The 20674-nt window shown below is 41.2% G+C and overlaps 2 protein-coding genes across 2 annotated transcripts; both read right to left on the reverse strand.

The window, feature by feature from the left end:
- Positions 1 to 445: 445 nt before the first annotated feature.
- On the reverse strand, positions 446 to 10979 carry LOC125444268 (vomeronasal type-2 receptor 26-like). The gene is made up of 6 exons (XM_048516696.1): positions 10876 to 10979; positions 8641 to 8961; positions 7349 to 7640; positions 2420 to 2647; positions 2066 to 2192; positions 446 to 1456 (listed from the first exon to the last, which is right to left on the reverse strand). The coding sequence occupies exons 1-6, from the start codon at positions 10977 to 10979 to the stop codon at positions 540 to 542; spliced, it is 1989 nt and encodes a 662-aa protein (XP_048372653.1). The 3' UTR covers positions 446 to 539.
- Positions 10980 to 12863: 1884 nt separating this feature from the next.
- Positions 12864 to 19620, reverse strand: LOC125444269 (vomeronasal type-2 receptor 26-like). The gene is made up of 5 exons (XM_048516697.1): positions 19363 to 19620; positions 16532 to 17368; positions 15258 to 15485; positions 14374 to 14500; positions 12864 to 13774 (listed from the first exon to the last, which is right to left on the reverse strand). Exons 1-5 carry the CDS (start codon positions 19618 to 19620, stop codon positions 12864 to 12866), a joined length of 2361 nt encoding a protein of 786 aa, XP_048372654.1.
- Between the last annotated feature and the right edge of the window lie 1054 nt (positions 19621 to 20674).

Here is a 20674-nt window from a genome sequence, read left to right on the forward strand (position 1 = left end):
TCTTACAGGCCCTGTGGAACTCACCAAGATCCCGCAGGGCCCGGACAGTTGGAGGGAGAGTGTTCCCCTGCCGGGCGAGGCTCCATGACCAAGAAGGACACCTGGCCTGAGTGGAGAACCAAAATACGCACATCATGGAGGGGCCAGGAACCACCAGCAAATTGGCCTCTGCTGAGCACAGAGGCCGAGTAGGGACATATGGGGTAATGCGGTCCCGAAGGTACGAGGGTCCCAGGCCGCGTAAAGCCTTGAAGGTCAATACCCACACCTTGAAGATGATTCGGAACTCGACTGGGAGCCAATGCAAATCTTGAAATACACCAATCATTGAAAATAAGGCAATCAAAATGACTGCATGGATAACAGCAGCAAATAGCATCCGCTCCCTATCCCTACCCACTCATTCAAACTACTTCTAATTCAATAGCAATGGAACTAGAACTTCTGTGAAGGTTTTTGATGGGTACCAACTGAGAGGAAAACCCTCAGAAACATTCCCAGGTGACCAAACATAACTCATCATTACCGGACAAAGGACATTACAGTTGTGCACTTTGACTTTTTGCTCGCATTAATCCTTCCCTGTTGTTTAACTCAGGCCTCAGCCAAATTATGTAGCATTTAGGGGTAAAAATTAAACTAAGCAAACCAGCACTGGAAGTTAAGATAGAGAAGATCTCAACAGCTACCATGTATTTTCCCTTCGTGCTCAAGTAGGTTGGAACAAAGGATAACCAAACAGAACAAAAGACCAACATGCTGAAGGTTATAAATTTGGTTTCATTGAAAGTATCAGGTAGCTTCCTGGCAAGGAAAGCCACAATGAAACTAGCAATGGCCAGGAAACCCATGTAACCCAATGTGAAGTAAAACAGAATCAAGGATCCTTCATTACATTCCAGGATGATTTCTTCAGTTACTAAGTGCATGTCAACATCTGGGAATGGAGGAGAGGTTGCCAGCCACACAGCACAAAGTCCTCCTTGGACAAGGGAGCAGGAAAGAACAATGGAGCTGGCCAGTCTTTTCCCCACCCATTTCCTTAACCTGCTTCCTGGTTTGGTAGCCATGAAAGCCAGAACCACAGTGATGGTCTTGGCCAGAATGCAAGAAATAGCCACGGAGAAGATGGTGCCAAAAGCTGTCTGGCGCAGCAGGCAGGTCACCATCGCTGGCTGGCCAATGAATAGCAACGTACAAAGGAAACACAGCAGAAGAGAGACCAGGAGAGCGTAGGTGAGGCTCCGGTTGTTGGCTTTGACAATTGGAGTGTTGTGGTGCTTTATGAATGTTCCCAGCACCACAGCTGTGATCACAGAGAGAGAAAGCGCAAAAACGGCTAAGCTAAGTCCCAAAGGTTCTTCATAAGACAAGAAGGTGATGTACTTGGAAATACAAAAATCTTGGGTTTCACTTGGAAATTTTTCATCCGGGCATTGATAGCAGTCATTCGAGTCTGAAAAATGAAAATGGAAGGTTTCTTTCAAAATCTGATTTAAAACAAACACATTGTAACTGACCCCCACAAACATTCCCCCCTCCTTAAAATTGGAGGAGTTGTTCACTGCTGATCTTCCGAAGTGTGGCAAAGAGGTGGTAATGAGAATTAAAGTTCAGGATGCTACACAGTGTTCTCCACATTTGTAAGATCTGAAAATATAAGGGCTTTAGAGGAACAACCATGAGAACGATTATTAAGACCCACATACCCTTCATCTTTTTAAGGCTCTAAGCAGCCAACCACACAGTGGTGGTGAAGTGTCAATTTCAAGGCCCGAGCCAAGTTTTGCAATCACAGTGAACAACTCTCCTCCAAAATGGGAAGGTGGAATTAGTTCTCATGTTAACTTTCCACCATTGTTCATTCAGGACAAGGTATCTATGCATATACCGACACATTAGATTATATCCTGATCAGCTGCTTCCTCTCAGCCCATACCTCCCCCCACCCTTCCAACACATGTTCAACATGTGAACCCAGTTATTCATCCTGTGCTCTTGGTTTAAAAAGTATATTCCTATGACTACAGCTAAATAGCCTGACCGCTTTGTCTCTACTTCTTACCCTTCTGGTCAGAGATCTTTCCTTCTGGACATGGGATGCAGTCATAGCAGCAATATTGCTCTCCCTCCTTCACTCGCTTGCTGTAGCCAGGATGGCAGCTGGCACTGCACACAGAAATGGGCTGCACCTGATCGAGAAAATGGCAGACAAGAAAGAACATGTGCAAAAATTCTTTCCAAAAATTATTAAGAAATTTAACCCATTATGGGACATTGACTTGGAGAAAGAGGCATATCAGTGGCAAAATCAGACTATTGGAAGATTACAAGTGTCTGCGGGAATTCTTTTGCCCCCAGAAGTGAGACTCAGTGCTCGCCTGCAGCTAAAAGACATCACAAACTTTAGCACACCTACCTGGTTGAACCAGCTCGGCCATGTTATAATTTCCTCATTGATGGTGAATGCACATTCTGGAGCAGTCTGGGCATCCATTCTCCCTACCTTCACCCTATGAAAGGATCGGTTTGAGGAAATTACCCAATTCATAATGTCATATCCAGCTACCAATTCCCCATTCTCGTTCAATGAAACTTTGTTGCCAGTGCTGTCGTTAAATGCAATCCCTCTGAGGAAGTCATGGAGCTAAGGAGGAAAAGGAGAAATGTTTGGAAAAGGCAGCAACTGGGTCCCAATTCATTAGATCCTCGACAGCCCATTCCTTAAATGAAGAATCTTGGGTTAACTTATATTCATTCAGTATTCATTCACTAGATGTATTCATTCACTATTGATCTCTTTACTTATTTGCTTGTGCCTATTGTGGGCTGTTCTGTCTACTAGACTGCCAAAAGTCTGTTGGTGTTAAGAAACATTTTCTTTTCTCTACAACAGGTAACTATATTTGCTATATTTGCTTATGTAACTCCAGTTTCTCCTGGTAGCCTAATCTGATGGAAGAAATTATGAGTTCAGATTTGGTTAATGGGGGGGGGAATGACAAAAGGGAAAGTAGAAATGCCTCCAGAATACTGGCCTTCACTTCCTACCAGGACGAATGGCTAGTAGCCGAAGACAAAAAGGGAGAAAAAGTCAAACCCATTTCCTACTCCAATCATATTTAAATTGAATTTAAAATTAAAAGTAGGGTTTGATTCAGCAAAGAGATTTGAGGAATCAAAGCAGGATGCAGATACACGGAACTTAACATTACACAACACAACTCAAAATTGAAACCAAAGAGGCCATCAGCATTCAGGCCTTCTGAATATCTGCCATTCTCTGCTCCGGCTTGTCTGGTTCTCTGTGGTGAGCTGCTGCTGCTTTTCAGGCTATATTTGTGTGTATGTAATTTTTGTGCATGCCTTGGTGTTTCTGTGTGTGTCCATATGTGCCTTCTTCTCAGGTCATTTTGTTCTCTGTTCTCTCTCCTCAGACCCAGAGGGCTTCCCTCTACCTTTTCTCCTCACAACCCTCTCTTTTCTTTCACGCCTCTCCTCTCCCTTGACCCCACACTACAACAGAGGAGTCAAATCCAAAGTGTTACACTTATGATAAAACATGAAGGAAAAAAAATGGTAAACTGTGAACTCAGAATAGGGAACAGCAGCAAGACCGGAAGGATAAGTTGCTGTTACCTCACGTCGGAATCAGTTTTAATTGTGGCAAGAATTTGACTGAGCTCTATAAACAGGAGAGAACATTCGCAGGGCAATCCTAAACAGAATTACACCCTCTTAGACCCATTGAAGTACACAGTTCTTCTTAGAGTTGCACTATATAGGAATTGAAAAGAAAATAACTATTACAAAATATGGAATGCATCAAGTTCAGTGACCACAGGAGAAAACAGAAACTGCTGATTGAAACATGAACCAAAGAAAATAAGGGAAGATGAGAATGGGACCACAGGAAGAGTGTGAGGAGACTCTTTACAGCTCAGATTATGGCTTCTTGGGACATTTGCTGAAGTGCTTTCTCATCTCTGCTTCCTCAAGCCTCACCTGCCAGTGGTCCTGCCCAAGAAGAGTCAGCCCCATTCTATTCATCATCGTTCTATGCTTGCTGTTTAATGAATGCATGGCATGGACCGCATGAGCCACAGCATAGACAGCCCTGTAGATGCTGTAGCTGTGACTAGTCATGTTCATCTCAAAAAAAAGCCTGGGTAGACTTTCCAGCTTCTCGTCCCCTCTGCAGATACCACCTTTCAACTCATCTAAAAATTGATCTTGAAATACACAGTTGAAAGCATGTCGCCAGAACTCTTTTATGAAACCATCTCCTTTTGTGTTAGAAGGGTTTCGGTTCATAACATGTTTCTGAAACTTAGGAAGATCACTGGAATGAACCGTGAAGGACAGAACACCATGGATTAGATCTGTATCCCAAGTCCTTTGATAGACCATTGAAACGAGGTCCATTTGACTTGACAGTATGCACACTTTACCTTTGGTTTCCCAGAGTCCTTCTGTCAGCTGTGGCAACCATCTCAAATCATTGAATGAATAAGATTGTCCAAACACCACGAATACATTAGCTGTGCTCTTCATGACTTTGGTAAATGTTTTTTCTCCCTGGTGCATCATATCTGAAATTCCACTAAGAAAATCTGACTTGGGACATCTTTCTACTATCAGAACCCAATACAGAAGGAAATGCCATGTTGGAGAATTTGAAGACAATGTCTGCACAATCCCTTTTACATTTTATGCATCATCCATGGTGCGATGCTTGATGCCCGATAGAGTCCACTTGAAGTGCAGCAACAAAGCCATGATCCCAAGATACAGAAGTGTTTCATTGGGAGCCATCTGATAAATCGAATGGCCCAGAGATTTGTCCCTCATCACTGATGCAGAGCCATAGGTGTTGAGACTTCAAAAAAAAAGAGATAGATGGGCCTAGGGAAGGAAAGAAGAAGAGATATGTCTTTATTTCTGCTCACATAGGTTGCCTTCAGAAAATGTTTTCTGTATATATCTAAGCACTCATCACAAGAACTCTTTCAGGCCACTCTCTTGTGTGGTGCATCAAGGAATGAGAAAGAGGGAATGGTGACTCACCTCGAATCAACTTACAGATCTTCTGCTTTCTACCTTTTTTTAAAATGCCATGCTCTGGATGTTCTAAGAGACTAGCGTATCCCATGACGTTTTAATGTTAGCATTTGATTTCCATTGGAATGTCTGGACTTTATGGCCCAGGGAGCAAGAGCTCACTGAGCATGAGCAGTTGGCTGATTTTTCACCAACATGGGAACCATTAGTAAAATACTTGACGAGTGAAAAAAAATTCGTATTCCTTCAAAATGTAATAAATTGTTAAATCATCTTTTTTTTCTTTTTTCCTCTCTATAGACAGCACGTTACAGAAGACTAAGTATTAGTTATTTCTTTTATGAATAGATAATATGTATTGATGTATGTATTGATGGAACAAACCTTATTCAACCTTAAATTATTAAGGAGGAAATATTAGACTTAGAAGTAACAAAGACGAAGTATATAGACATGATGGACTAGTTTATACGTATCCCAGGTCATCTAGTTAGAATTTAATATATAAATCTCTTTCTATATAAAACAGCAACAAGTATATATACTAAATAGATAGATCAAAATTGAACTGAATTATATGTATTAAATTATTTGTATCCTAGCTGGAAGTATATTAGTTTAAAAACTGTAATGTATAAGTTAGAATGAGTTGTTTTTAAATGGATAGATCTTTTCACAAAATTACTTTATGTAAAAACTTATATGCAACAATTTTTGTGAATCTTGTAACAACTGAAACTCAAATTGTTAATTTTTCATACTTAATAAAATTTTAAAAAAATAAAAAATTTAAAAAAAGAGCATGAGCAGTTGGCAAGTTTGCCATTATGATTTAGTTGTCCATCTAGATGTAAAGTCGTGCTCATATGAAATGGTTTTTTTTACCTTGAAAGTTTTTTCAGTTTGAAGCCATTCGACAGAAAGTTGTTGTGTTCACATTAAATGTTTGTCACCTTGAACATGATTATTCCTGTTTGAAGCAATTTGACATTTTCCCACCAAGCCACAAGAGTGCTTTCATTTTATTGATGTTAAATTTGCACACGCACTTCCATTCTGCAATGGAGACCTACGTAGCCATGGGTCTGCTGGATTGCACTTCCATGGGGTTCCCATGTCTACAACGTTCACAGGGTGACAGTTGTGATTTTTAAGTTTGGGGTCCCTAGCTAAATACAGAAAGGACAGCCCATCTTGGAAGGGGGGAATCAGTTAACGTGAAGCACTTTTCACACCTGTAGAGACTGGCCCACCATCACAACATCCTTCTAAACTTCAATTATTCTTCCTTTATGCCACACACAAGGTGTCAGTGACAAGAGTGTGCATACATGCTCACAGATATTGGTATAATGCTACACATTTAACTGTGGGGTGTCCTCATTTTTTACTAACCCAATCAAGCTTTATGTTTTCAGGTCATAATTACATAAAAACCTGTTTCTTCAAGGAACATCTTTTAAAATGCTTTGTCAATCCACATCCCCTTCTCCACAGAAAACGTTGGTAACCTTTTCACTACAAGGATAGTGGGAAGTCACTGTGTGTCTTATAGGTCCTTTATTTCTGTACAAAACACTGTCACAAGTTACACAGAGGCCAATTACAGAGCGCTGGCAACTGAATCTCAGTGCAGCAAACTTCCTTGTATCTACATACAAGGAAGTTGCTGCGTGCCTCCTGCTCCTGCTCTCTGCTTTCCAGGCAGAAAGTAAGAGCAGTTCAGGTGCATGCCTGATGCCATGGCAGGGCAGAGAAGAGGTAAGTTCCCTCATCTGCAATTAGCCCATGGGTACAAAGGTAGATTGCCAGAGGTCTTCATAGATGCACATGCCCACCCTCGGGGTGAAAACATAGGCATCTCCAAAACCACGGATACAGGCTACTTAGAGAATGGGAAGTTCTCCCTCAAGCCCTTGTTATTGCCAAGATACATTACTGAGATTGATGACGTTTTGGTTTTGCTTCACAAAAACGAAGGGTGGCCAGCCCTGGGTTAGGAAAGTCCAGAAACTTTGAACTATTGTGAGGAATGTTTATAGAATGTTCCCACATTACAGAGCTGTTCTTGCTTCATGTATCCTTAACTCTACACATGAATTGCATCTGGATAACCTTCCATTTTTTCTTCTCTGTTACAAACGAACCATAAAGATGTGAGTGGGGACTGACAAAAAGTAAGGCCTGTTGGATTATTTATTTTTTAAACTCCACAATCAGATTTTGAAGAGAAAATAATTTGTCAATGAGATGTCAAATGCACCTACGGCAGACATACACGACTTACCTGAGGAACCTTGTAGGTGCCCAGTATAGTTGCAACATGAAGTGAAATGTCACTGTCCAGGCCTCCAATGACCGCTACCAGGTTATCCCGGGTGTCACATTTGTAGTTGGGAACAAATTGGCCTTGTGAAGATGTAAGTCGCATTGTGGCACCAAAGGTCCACCTTCCATTGAAATAGCTGTCATAGATGTGGAAGCCCAAGGAGAAATTGGGTAATATCTGAGGGTTTTCATTGATCTCCTTTACTGCAAAGGCCATTGCAACAATGTGTTGGTAATTCTGAGGAACAACTCTGGAATGAGAATTGCATGCTGTATCAAGAGGGACATGACACACTCTTGAAATATCATCGTATTGTATTCTGCAGCTCCTTCATTTTTGTTATTTACTAGAGGAATACATGCTTGTGCTCGATACACATTGAATACTAAATAAACAGTGCTGACTCCTGCTGAGAGAGCTGCAGCAATCAACAATGAAGCAGTAGCTGGAACAATCATCCTTCTCAGTGAACCAATGGTAGATTTATGTCATACCCCACATTTCTCTTCAATGGCTACCTAAATCATGTACTGCTTACCACCATGGTTGATATGGCACTGTACTTTATGGGTATATTAAAAATGTTTTCAACACCTGGCCCATATTGCAGAAGGGAGAGGCCATTGGTTTGTGTTTGGGGGAGGGTGAGCGGTTATACCTTGAACAGATAGTTATGGTTTCTTCAAATTAACACATACATTTTATTATGTATGATTAGGATATACATTTCATATGCTGAATAAGGATTCTTGAAAGACCTAAGTCTGGTTCAAGTCTTATTTACCAGCTGCAAACAGGGAGCCTATTTTCAACTCAGTATCCCTTGACCAAATCTTTGCTATTCTACAGGTTTATTCAAGACAATGGTATGGTTGAGTCGTGAAGGATATTTATTTTGTATTCTGAAGTCTCTATATGGACGATTATAAAATTATAGGTAGTTGCTCATGGGAAAGTGCTTTTTCTGACAGAAACCACACAGACCAACTGCCAGATAGAGGAGATAATACTAAGATCATTGGACTAAGTCTAACTCAATATATGTTTTCACATGATAGAAAGAGGAAGGACTCAGAGGAATTAGTGATCTGTTAGCATATTCTGGAATCTGGCTAATGGTGATAAAATACTGGCCCCACAAATATAGTTCACATAATGCAAAATATACTAGACCACAGTTGCTGAGAAAGACAACTCTGGTGACCATAAAGAAAGTGAAAAATCAATTTCAAAAAAAAATTACTGCTCACATAAGGTCTTCAAACAGTGCCAGCTGAGTATATTCCTCGAATTCTACTGGATTGATGTTGAAGCTGAGAGAAACAACCCCACCAACAAAGATGTCTCCTGACTGACAATACTGTTGAAGTGGAGGGTGTGGATCTCTGATCTTGCACTGAACAACATGAGCCTGGCATATCTTGCAATTAGAAAGGAAAAGCTTCAACAACACAAAGATCACCATCCTCAATTCAAATCTTCTCTCTAGAAACAGATTCCACTTAACCACCCCTAGCACCATCCTCAGAGCATCTGTGATAATGGCCGCCTCAGCTGAGTGAACATTCGCTCTGCTAACAGAACCAGAGCCATAAATCTAGAACACAAATTCACCTAAATCACATAGAAGTGTCTTTCTAGTTCCTGGCCCCAGTTCTGAAAGCTATGGGGCAGATTTATGCCATTTTTCAAGGACTGTAATATTAACTTTCGTTGTGGCATCTGGAAATCTGTAGAGAGTTTGGCAAGCTGATTATGGCCCTTCTGATAATTGAAAGGAAGGTAATAACAAATGTAACTGGACATTCCCCACTGAACTCAAGAAAAACATGTTATCACCTCAGAACTGAAGTTCTACTGTAGGCAGTATTCCAGACAACATGCCAAGTAAAACTTCAGACAATAAGAAAAGGACATTCTCAAATACAAAAAACATGGCCTTCTGAAGCCAGAACATCTTGATTCTTTGGCTGATCTGTTCAAGTGTAGGATATGGACAAATATTTTGGCATTCATGAAATGAACAAGTTTTGTATGCTAATGAACAACACAATTCCAAACAAAATGTTTCACCCTTTTGTTCTTCTTATAGCCCCTATTTATTTTCTACACCATCTTTATCCCTTTTGTTCACTCCTTTCTAATTTTGTACAGGGTGGTCTTGTTTCCGCAGAAGGAAACAGGGTGGCTTACCAACTCCTGGCAGGAGGTAGGGACTTGTCAGAAGATGAGAAATTAAGAAGAAGCAAACTCTACCTAAACCAGCAAAGTAACGAGTAGCAGTGGAGAGGAACTTGGGTATTACAGACCCCAAGACCCCTTTATATAGCAGAATCCATGAAAAGAAATTTACGGCCAGTGCATCATAAAACATCATAAAAACAATACAGGATACATATGTTACAAAGGCTGACACATTCCATTGACACTTTGCTATCAGTTGGGCATTAAAACATCCAGTACTAATTGTCAGAAAAACAAATGGAACTATCTTTGCTAACATCCCAGTTCTTATAACAACATTCCTTGCTCCAAACTGGTCCATTATCTGGTCTTGCATTCAAGGATTTACTGAGACCCGGGAACAAACCTAATTTACAATTTGACACTGTAATGACTCATTCTCATCTTTCTGGGAAGGCTTGTTCCTTTGAAGCATAAGATAGCTGAATACACCTCAGCTAGGGTGTAACGTGATAGACCTAAAACTAATTTCCTAACTATGTGTTCTTATAACTTCAGAACTTTCCTCCCTGCAAGGAAGAATTACAATTGACATCTTTTTGACTTTCTGTGTTCCAAAACAAATCTTCTCTTCCTCTAGGGCCGGAGATAACACCCAGGGTCACCTCGTGTTCTGTTTTATATGTGCTAATTGTTTTTTCCTGATAATATAATTCGCCTCTGGCAGTTTTGTAGCTGAGGGGGTATGACATAGCCTGCTTGCTAGCCTGCTCAGTTTTTGAGACAGAGATCTTGATTTTTTAATTCAGCAAAGAGATTTGCCTTCATAATTACCTAATATCTAATATCTAAAATATTCTCTTTTTTTCACTTATATCTTACTTATGTGTATACATGGATTACAATAATTTTTTTTTACCAGGACTTGCGGCTACAGTCTAATGTGCTCAAAAACACTGTTCAGACTCTCCAATCTGCAAAACCAAGTATCAACAGTGAAGCAAACTTAAGATACAGATCCATCATTCTGCATTGACTTCAACCCGTGACTTATATCTTTGTATCTGCTTAACCTGTTCTAATCATTTACACAAAGAATTTACACGAGGAAGAGAATGGAATTCATACTCAGCTCCTCCCCATCTTACAAGCTTCCCTTTAGATAGGGAACTATTCAAAAATAGAACAATGTATATGATAAAGTATGGTTTGATAGAGTATGGGGAACTGGGATCTGCGGACATCCTCCACCAAGCAATGTGGAGAAGGGTATGTTTGGGTAACATGGGGCCTTTCCCCACTTTTCCTGCTGCTGCCGCCGCTCCGCACTGCTCTCAAGCAGGCAGCATCCCTGTGGCGTCGTCTGCTGAAAGTCCCCATCGACAAGGGTCATCAAAGGCGCCATTTTCGCCCAGATTATGCCAGGGATGCAGCGTGCGTGTAGCGTGAGCTTGAAAGCGGACAAAAGCGTCGTGTCCAGGCGTGACGCTGTTGCCGCCTGAGCGTGAAAGAGGAGTGCAGTAGTACTCCGCGCTACTTGCGGAGAGTAGCGCGGGGCTTAAGGTAAGTGGGGAAAGGGCCACTCCTTCCGGGGGATGGATCAATGTTTTCATTCTCTTCAATAGCAACTTCAGAGACATTTATGTATGTATGTATGTATGTATGTATGTATGTATGTATGTATGTATGTATTCATTTATTTATTTATTTATTTATTTATTTATTTCATTTTACATCACTTCCTGCCCCATGCAGGCTTAGACCAGTTATCAACATTTAAAAGTCCACTTTTGACCATTTTATTAGGAAAAAGTACAATAATAAAAATTACACACACACAAATGGTAAAAAAAAACACAAGCACAAAGACAATTTGGAGATGCCTAGCATTAGATAGAGTGGAGGGGATAGGTTTTTTTGGGGGGGGAGTAGGTTGTTGTGTCTAATAGCCACCTATTCTGCAGTGGAGAAGATCCAAAGGAGCAGTCCAACATGTGTGTTGAATTCCAAAAGAAAGGGATGTCTGACACACAGTGCAGCTGAACCAAGGGCAGACCAGTCACACTGGGCAAGGGATGGTCATGTGGGCAGGCTACGTAAAGAAAACTTTTACCCCTTTTCCAGCACAAACAAGAATTCCAGTTCTCAGGGGGAGAGCAAACCAGCTTGATGAGTTTAAGCCAGAGAGCATTCAGGTTTTGATCACATTGTGTTTGGAACTGATGAAATTACAATTCTGGGGTATTCTAAATCAAAGTGAGGCTGAGTCGCTCCTGGGACTGGGACTGGGACTGGGGCAGGAAGGGTTTGATAGGATTAAGTGAGTTAAGATTTGAACTCAGAAGACTCTTCGATGGCAACTTCAGAGACATTAATTGGCATTTTCTGATTGGCATTTGCATGTCCTTTATGAGCTGCGGGACAGGTGTGCAGTTTGCAGAGCTTTGACCATTGATGTCCAAATGGCACTCCCAACATTTCAAGAAAAGGTGTGATTGGTTGCAATGATTACTAATAAGGGAAAGGAGACTTGTCCAGGAGAAGCTGTTCCCCTGGCACAAAAGTTCACACCTAGAATTTGGCATCCATCCTGCGCTGTACTTCTTATTGTACCATTAGAAAGCCTAGTGGGTCAGTGTTCTCCAAAAAAGCCCCCTAAGTACATCTTTTTTCTTCCATGTGAAAACATATTGAGTTGGATGTCCTGCACCTCCCACCCTAAAGGCAGAGGTATATCTAAGGAAAATGCAGCCTGGTTCAAAAACTGAGTTTTCTGCCCTTCCCCCCCTCCCCATATGGAATGGCATCCTCCCCCACTATGACCAAACAACTTTTCTTGCACCAGGTCTTAAAGTCAGTGGATGGACCCGGGGGGGAGAAAAGGAGAGGTGTGGGGGCAGCCCCCCACCTGACTACATGGCCACAACCTAGGGACATTTGACCCTATTTGTCCCCCCGGGAGGTATGCTCCTGCTGGAAGGTTTAAACAGCCAGGAGTGGCAAGGATTGTACAGAACCTCATTGCAATCCAGTACAATTTTAGGCACTAAATGCATGTCAATATCTGGAAATTCATCCAACATTGAAAATCAGGCAATCGAAATGACTGCATGGATAACAGCAGCAAAGAGCATCGTCCCCTAGTACCTACTCACTCAAACTACTTCTAATTCAATAGCAATGAACTTCTGTGGACATTTTTATGGGTACCACCTCAAGAGGAAAACCCTCAAAAACATTCTAATGTGACCAAACATAACTCTACTGAACTGCAGAAAGGAAATTACAGTTATGCATGTTGACTTTTTGCCCTCATTAATCCTTCCCTGTTGTTTAACTCAGGCCTCAGCCAAATTATGTAGCATTTAGGGGTAAAAATTAAACTAAGCAAACCAGAACTGGAAGTTAAGATAGAGAAGATCTCAACAGCTACCATGTATTTTCCCTTCGTGCTCAAGTAGGTTGGAACAAAGGATAACCAAGCACTACAAAAGACCAACATACTGAAGGTTATAAATTTGGCTTCATTGAAAGTATCAGGTAGCTTCCTGGCAAGGAAAGCCACAAGGAAACTAACAATGGCCAGGAAACCCATATAGCCCAACATGCAGTAAAACAGAATCAAGGATCCTTCATTACATTCCAGTATGATTTCTTCAGTTACTGAGTGCATGTCAACATCTGGGAATGGAGGAGAGGTTGCCAGCCACACAGCACAAAGTCCTCCTTGGACAAGGGAGCAAGAAACAACAATGTAGTTGGCCAGTCTTTTCCCCACCCATTTCCTTATCCTGCTTCCTGGTTTGGTAGCCATGAAAGCCAGAACCACAGTGATGGTCTTGGCCAGTATACAAGAAATAGCCACCGAAAAGATGGTGCCAAAAGCAGCCTGGCGCAGCAGGCAGGTCACTATCTCTGGCTGGCCGATGAACAGCAAAGCACAAAGGAAACAAAGCAGAAGAGAGACCAGGAGAGCGTAGGTGAGGCTCCGGTTGTTGGCTTTGACAATTGGAGTGTTGTGGTGCTTTATAAATGTTCCCAGCACCACAGCTGTGATCACAGAGAGAGAAAGCGCAAAAAAGGCTAAGCTGAGTCCCAAAGGTTCTTCATAAGACAAGAAGGTGATGTACTTGGAAATACAAAAATCCCGTGTTTTACTTGGAAATTTTTCATCTGGGCATTGATAGCAGTCATTCGAGTCTGAAAAATGAAAATGGAAGGTTTCTTTCAAAATCTGATTTAAAACAAACACATTGTAACTGACCCCCACAAATATTTTCCCCTCCTCAAAATTGGAGGAGTTGTTCACTGCTGATCTTCTGAAATGTGGCAGAGAGGTGGTAATGAGAATTAAAGTTCAGGATGCTATACAGCATTCCCCACATCTGTAAGATCTGAAAACATAAGAGCCACAATGACGTCTATAGTTTTAACCAAACATGGCTATTAAGAAACACAAACCCTTCATCTGTAAGACTCTAAGCAGCTAATCACACAATAGTGTTTGAGTGTAAATTTCAAGGCACAAGCCAAGTTTTGCGATCTCTGTGAACAACTCTCCTCCAACATAGGAAGATGGATTTAGTTCTCATCAGAACTTTCCACCATTATTCCTTCAGGACAGAGTATCTGTGTATATACCTATACATCAGATTATATCCTGATCAGCCCATACCTCCCAAGCCTTTCTATCCATATGCAAAATGCAAACCCAGGTAATCACGCTGTGCTTTTGGTTTTAAAAGCATTTTCCTGCGGCTGCAGCCTAATGGCCTGATCACTCTGTACATATTTCTTACCCTTCTGGTCAGAAATCTTTCCTTCTGGACATGGGATGCAGTCATAGCAGCAAAACTGCTCTCCCTCCTTCACTCGCTTGCTATAGCCAGGATGGCAGCTGGCACTGCACACAGAAATGGGCTGCACCTGATCAAGAAAGTGGCAGATGAAAATGATCAAATGCAGACAAATTGTCTAAATCGCTTGGAGTTATTAAAGAATGTCAAAACTCTTGCACTATTTTTGAAGTGTGTTTGAGCTGTGCTCACTATCCATAGAAAAGCATGCTTGTAATTTGGGGTAATAAAATATCACCACAGTGACCAACAAATCTCTTTCTGTGATGAAAGAAGACAGTGTGTGTGTCACAACATCCCAGATTTAGACATACAGTTAAACATGACAAAGAATGTTTACTTGGAGTTGATCAGATCCACACTTCAATAGTGAGTAACTTTTGCCTGTTCTATTACTTTATGAAGGCATCATTCTGCTTTAATATTTGAAACAGAAAAAGGTATCGTTTGTAGCTTATATGTTAGACAACAGAAGTCACCTTCAAGGAAAATATCTACCAGTTTATTATTAGGGGTATCAGGTTTTTCACCCCCAGCACATATCTAACTGTGGCGAGGTCAACGTTCTCTCTTGTAGCTCATTGTTTGAAACAACGCAAGAATTTCTATAGTTCTCCACTTCAGTGATTCCCTGGATCAAGTCACTTTGCAAAAACTACTAAGATTTTTACCCCATTATATGACATTGACTTGGAGAAGGAGGCGTATCAGTGGCAAAATCAGACTATTGAAAGCTTACAAGTGTTCAGGGAATTTCTTTTGCCATCAGGAGTGACACTCAGAGTTCGTCGACAGTTTTAAGTCGCCACAAACTTTAGCAAACCCACCTGGTTAAACCAGCTCGGCCATGTTATAATTTCCCCATTGATGGTGAATGCACGTTCCGGAGCAGTCTGGCCATCCATTCTCCCAACCTTCACCCTATTAAAGGATTGGTTTGAGGAAATTACCCAATTTATAATATCATATCCAGCTACCAATTCCCCATTTTCGTTCAATGAAACTTTGTTCCCAGTGCTGCCGTTAAATGCAAGCCCTCTGAGGAAGTCATGGAGCTAGGAGGAAAAGGAGAAATGTTTGGAAAAGACATCAACTGGATCCCAATGTGTTAGAACCTTGGCTGCCCATTCCGTAAATGAAGAATCTTGGGTTAACTTGGTTTTATTCATTCACTACTGATGACTTTACTTATTAGCTTTACTGCTGCCCTAGCGTGTGCTGTCCTGTCTACTAGACTGCCAAAAGTCTGCTGGTGTTAAGAGGCCTTTTCGTTGGTTTACGATACGTAACTATATTTGCTTAACCCCAATTTCTCCTGGTAACTTCATCCAAATGAAGAAATTATAGGTCAAGATTTGGTTAATGGGGGGAGAATGACAAAAGGGAAAGTAGAAATGCCTCCAGAATACTGGCCTTCACTTCCTACCAGGACGAATGACCAGTGGCTGTAGACGAAAAAGGAGAAAAATTCAAACACAATTTCTACTCCAGTCACCTAAATCATACATAAATTGAATTTAAAATTAAAAGTAGGGTTTGATTCAGCAAAGAGATATGAGGACTCAAAGCAGGACACAGATACACAGAACTTAACATTACAGAACATAATTCGAAATTGAACCCAAAGTGGTGATCAGCATCGATACTACCTTTCTGAGTTCTTCTGACTATCTCCCGTACTCTGCTGTGGCTTGTCTGACTCTCTGTGGTGGTGGTGCTCCCGCTTTTCAGGCTACATTTGAGTGTGTGTGATTTGTGTGCATGCCTCAGTATGTCTGTGTGTGTCCATGTGTGTTGCTGTAGATCCTTTTAGGCTCATTCTCAGGTCATTCTGTTCTCTGCCCTCAAACCCAAATGGTTTCTCTCAACCTTTTCTCCTCACAACCTTTCCTTTTCTTTCACGCCTCTCCTCTCCCTTGACCCCACATTGCAACAGAGGGAATGCACAGTGTTACGCTTATGACAAAACATGAAATAATAAATTGATAAATGGTGAACTCAGAGTGGGAAACAGCAACAAGGAGTCTTTTTACAGCACAGATTATGGCTTCTTGTGATATTTGCTGAAGTGCTTTCTCATCTCTGCTTCCTCAAGCCTCACCTGCCATTGGTCCTGCCCAGGAGGAGTAAGCCACATTCTATTCATCATCATTCCATGCTTGCTGTGTAATGAATGCATGGCATGGACTGCATGGGCCACAGCATAGACAGCCCTGTAGATGCTGTAGCTGTGGCTAGTCATGGTCATTTCAAAAATAACCCCGGGTAGACTTTCTAGCTTCTCTTCTCCTGTGCAGCTATCACCTTTCAATTCATCCCATTCACAGTCAAAAGCATGTTGCCAGAAGTCCTTTATGAAACCATCGCCTTTTGCGTTAGAGGGGTTTCTGTTCTTAATAATTTCTTTAAACTTAGGAAGATCATTGAAGTGAACCGTGAAGGACAGAACACCGTGGATTATGTCTGTCTCCCAACTCCTTTGATAGACCATTGAAACAAGATCCATCTGAGCCGTCAGTATCCACACTTTACCTTTGGTTCCCCAGTATCCTGGTGACAGCTGTGGCAACCATCTCAAGTCATTGACGGAATAAGATTGTCCGAACACCACAAATACATTGCTTTTGCTTTCCATGATTTTGGCAAATATTCTAGCTCCCTGCTGCATCATATTTGTACTCTCATCAGCAAAATTTGACCTGGGACATCTTTCTATCAGGGCAATACAAATACCATGCTGGGAAAATATTGAAGACAATGTTTGCACCATTCTTTCTCCATTATCATCATCCATTGTAATGATGCCAATCCAAATCCACTTGAAATGCAGCAACAAAGCCATGATCCCAGCATACTGAAGTGTTTCATTTGGAGCCATCTGGTAAATGGAATAGCCTGGAGATTTGTCCTTCATCACTGGAGCAGAGCCATAGGTGAGCTAAAGACAGATATGGGGAAGGAAGAGAGGAAAGAAAATTTTTTCTCTCTCTCAATTTTCAAGGAATTTTGCACTAATTATAAAAACTCTTTCAGGTCCCATTCCTGTGCGATTGTAACCCCCATGCCCAGAATGGGTTGAACCAGTAAGGGGGTGGAGACTCAGAGCAGCAGAAAGGCTGCAGAGCTCTTTGGAGAAGACAAGGCTACCAGACTCGGACCTTGGTTGTATAAGCCCTTGACACCTTGTTAAGGTAAACTGCAATATTGTTGGGAACTACTGGGAAGGTAGTTTATTTTTGCTATGTTGTAAATGTTGGAGTTTATTGTTTCAGGGTTTCTTTTTGTGGTTGTAATGTGTGAGAGTTCTCCTGGAAACCTTCATCCTGTTGCATCCTGTTCATCAAGCCCTTGGAGTCTTCAGGAGCCAACCCACTTGCAAAGAAGAATTGGACTTGGCAGTATCAGTAGACTGTAACTAGAAGGACTTGAAATGCAACCTGAACAGGACCTTGAATTGTAATTTTAAATGTTGATGTTTAATGTTATTTGTAAAGATAAGTAAACTGTTTTGTTTAAATTTGGTTCTTTGCAACTCCTTCCAAGTACTGCCCCACAGAACCCACAAGCTGAGGTTACACGATGCATAAGCGGATGAGACGAAGGGAATGGTCACCTGACTCAGTCCACCTAACAGGTTGGACTCAAGCACATCTGCTTTCAATCATGAGTGTCTTTCCTTCAAGAACGATGCTGAACATCATGTCTAGCTCAGTTGTGTTGTGTTCATCGCCATTATGATTTAGTTGTGAAGTTGCAGCGTTTATATTAAACATTTGTTCCTTTGAACGCGATTATTCCTGTTTGAAGCAATTTGACATTTTTCTACCAAAAGGGTGCTGTCATTTCATTGATATTCAATCCCCCAGGCACCCAGTTCTGCAATATAGATCTATGAAGGCATTTGTCTTTTTTTAAAAAAAAATTTTAAACTTTATTGAAAAAGACTTTTTTTAAAAAGAAGTTACAAAAAAAGAAAGAGATAGGAGAATGCATCAAAAGATAGTAAATAATCACATTAACGATTAGTAATAACTCATTATATCTTGTTCCAGGAATTGTTTACAAGAACAATGCATATGTTAAATCAATTTCTTTAACTTATTTTCTGAACCGCTTTTGTTGCTGGTAGAGAGGGGGGGTGGGAGTAGGGAAGGGAGGTAGGTTTCTAGAGAAAGGTATAAAGATAGGATAGTCGAAATAAGGTGGGGAAGTTTACTGACTTCTCCTTCAACCTTGGATCCATAATTTATCTTACTTTTCAGAAAGCTACCTATATTTTCACATTCCCTTACATCAGACCTGGGCATTATACGGCCCGCGGGCCACATCCGGCCCGCCGGATGACCGTGACTGGCCCCCCTGCCATGCTGGGGAGCGAGGCGTCTTTGAAAGCCCCGCAGAAGCCGGTTGCCTTGGCTGCCGGCTTCTGCAGGGCTTTCAAAAGCGCCTCGCCCTCTGCCTTTAGCCTGGCCCTTCACAATATTTTCTGTTTCTTATGCGGCCCCATGGAAAAAATAATTGCCCACCCCTGTCTTACATGATTATTGCAGCCTCTGACTTACTTATTCAATCTATTCTGAATTTCTACAACAAGCTAGTAAGTCAAGGTAGTAAGGGAAAAAAAGGAATTCATCATCTTTGAAACTTTGAATACTTATACACTATTGTGAGGTATGTTCGTACAATGTTCTCATAATACAGAGCTGTTTTTACTTTACGTATCCTTGACTCTCCACATGAATTGCATCTGGATACTCTTCCATTTTTTTCTTCTCAGTTACAAATGAATTATAAAAATGGGGGGGTGAGGGTCAAAAAAAGGTTAGGTCCATCTGATTATTTATTTTTTTAAACTCCACAATCAGTTCTGGAAGAAAATATTATTTGTCTATGAAATGTTAAATCCAATTACCGGAGACACGCATATCTTACCTGAGGAACCTTGTAGGTGCCCAGTATAGTTGCAACATGAAGTGAAGTGTCACTGTCCAGGCCTCCAATGACCGCTACCAGGTTATCCCGGGTGTCACATTTGTAGTTGGGGACAAATTGGCCTTGTGAAGATGTAAGTCGCATTGTGGCACCAAAGGTCCACCTTCCATTGAAATAGCTGTCATAGATATGGAAGCCCAAGGAGACATTGGGTAATATCTGAGAGTTTTCATTGATCTCCTTTACTGCAAAGGCCATTGCAACAATGTGTTGGTAATTCTGAGGAATAACTCTGGAATGAGAATTGCATGCTGTATCAAGAGGGACATGGCACACTCTTGAAAATAATCATATATTCTGCATCTCCTTCATTTTTGTTATAAACTAAAGGAATTCATGCTTGTGCTCGTAACACATTGAATACTAAATAAACAGTTCTGCCTCCTGCTGAAAGAGCTGCAGCAATAAATGATGAAGCAATAGCTGGAACAAGCATCCTTCTCAGTGAACTTAGCCAATGGTAGATTTATGTCATACCCCACATTTCTCTTCAATGGCTACCCAAATCATGTATTAGTTACCACCATGGTTGATATGGCATGGTACTTTACGGGGATATTAAAAATGGAACAACTCTGGAATGAGAGTTGCAGGCTGTATGAGGAGAGACACTACGCACTTTTGAATATCATCGTGCTGTATTCTGCATCTCCTTCATGTTTATTGTTTACTAGAGGAATACTTGGTTGCCAACCCCATAACTCGTTGCACTCACCACAGTAATACTGAACAAACAGTTCTGCCTCCTATTGAAGGAGATGCAGCAATCAAGGATGAAGCAACAGCTAGAACAATCATCCTTTTCAGTGAACTGTAGCCAAGGTTACATTCATGTAATACCTCACCTTTCTCCACAATGGCTACCCAAAGAAGCTCATATCTTTTTCTTGTCCTTAATTGTAAACTCACTACAACAACCCTGTGAGGAACTTTATGGTGAGAGAATATTTCTGGGCAAAAGCTAGCCAGCAAGCTTTTGTGAAAAAAATGTAAATTTGAACTTGGGTCTCTTAGATCCTAGTCAGACATTCTAATATCTAAAGCACACAAGTTCTGATAGGTCAGGTTGTTGTTAAATCTCCTTTGTTTTATCACAGAGGGGATATTTTCCACCATCCCTGTCTGTGCTGCCTACCTTCATGGGCTTCTCATGAGTAAACCTTTGCTCTTGTTGTTGAGAGCTAAACAGCACCAGGACGTTTCCGGTCCTCTTCATTTTGGGTACTGCAAGTCCCACCACCATTCTGAAGAT

The sequence above is a fragment of the Sphaerodactylus townsendi genome, linkage group LG15 (genome assembly GCF_021028975.2).
Source record: "Sphaerodactylus townsendi isolate TG3544 linkage group LG15, MPM_Stown_v2.3, whole genome shotgun sequence".
NCBI classification, from domain to species: Eukaryota; Metazoa; Chordata; class Lepidosauria; order Squamata; family Sphaerodactylidae; genus Sphaerodactylus; species Sphaerodactylus townsendi.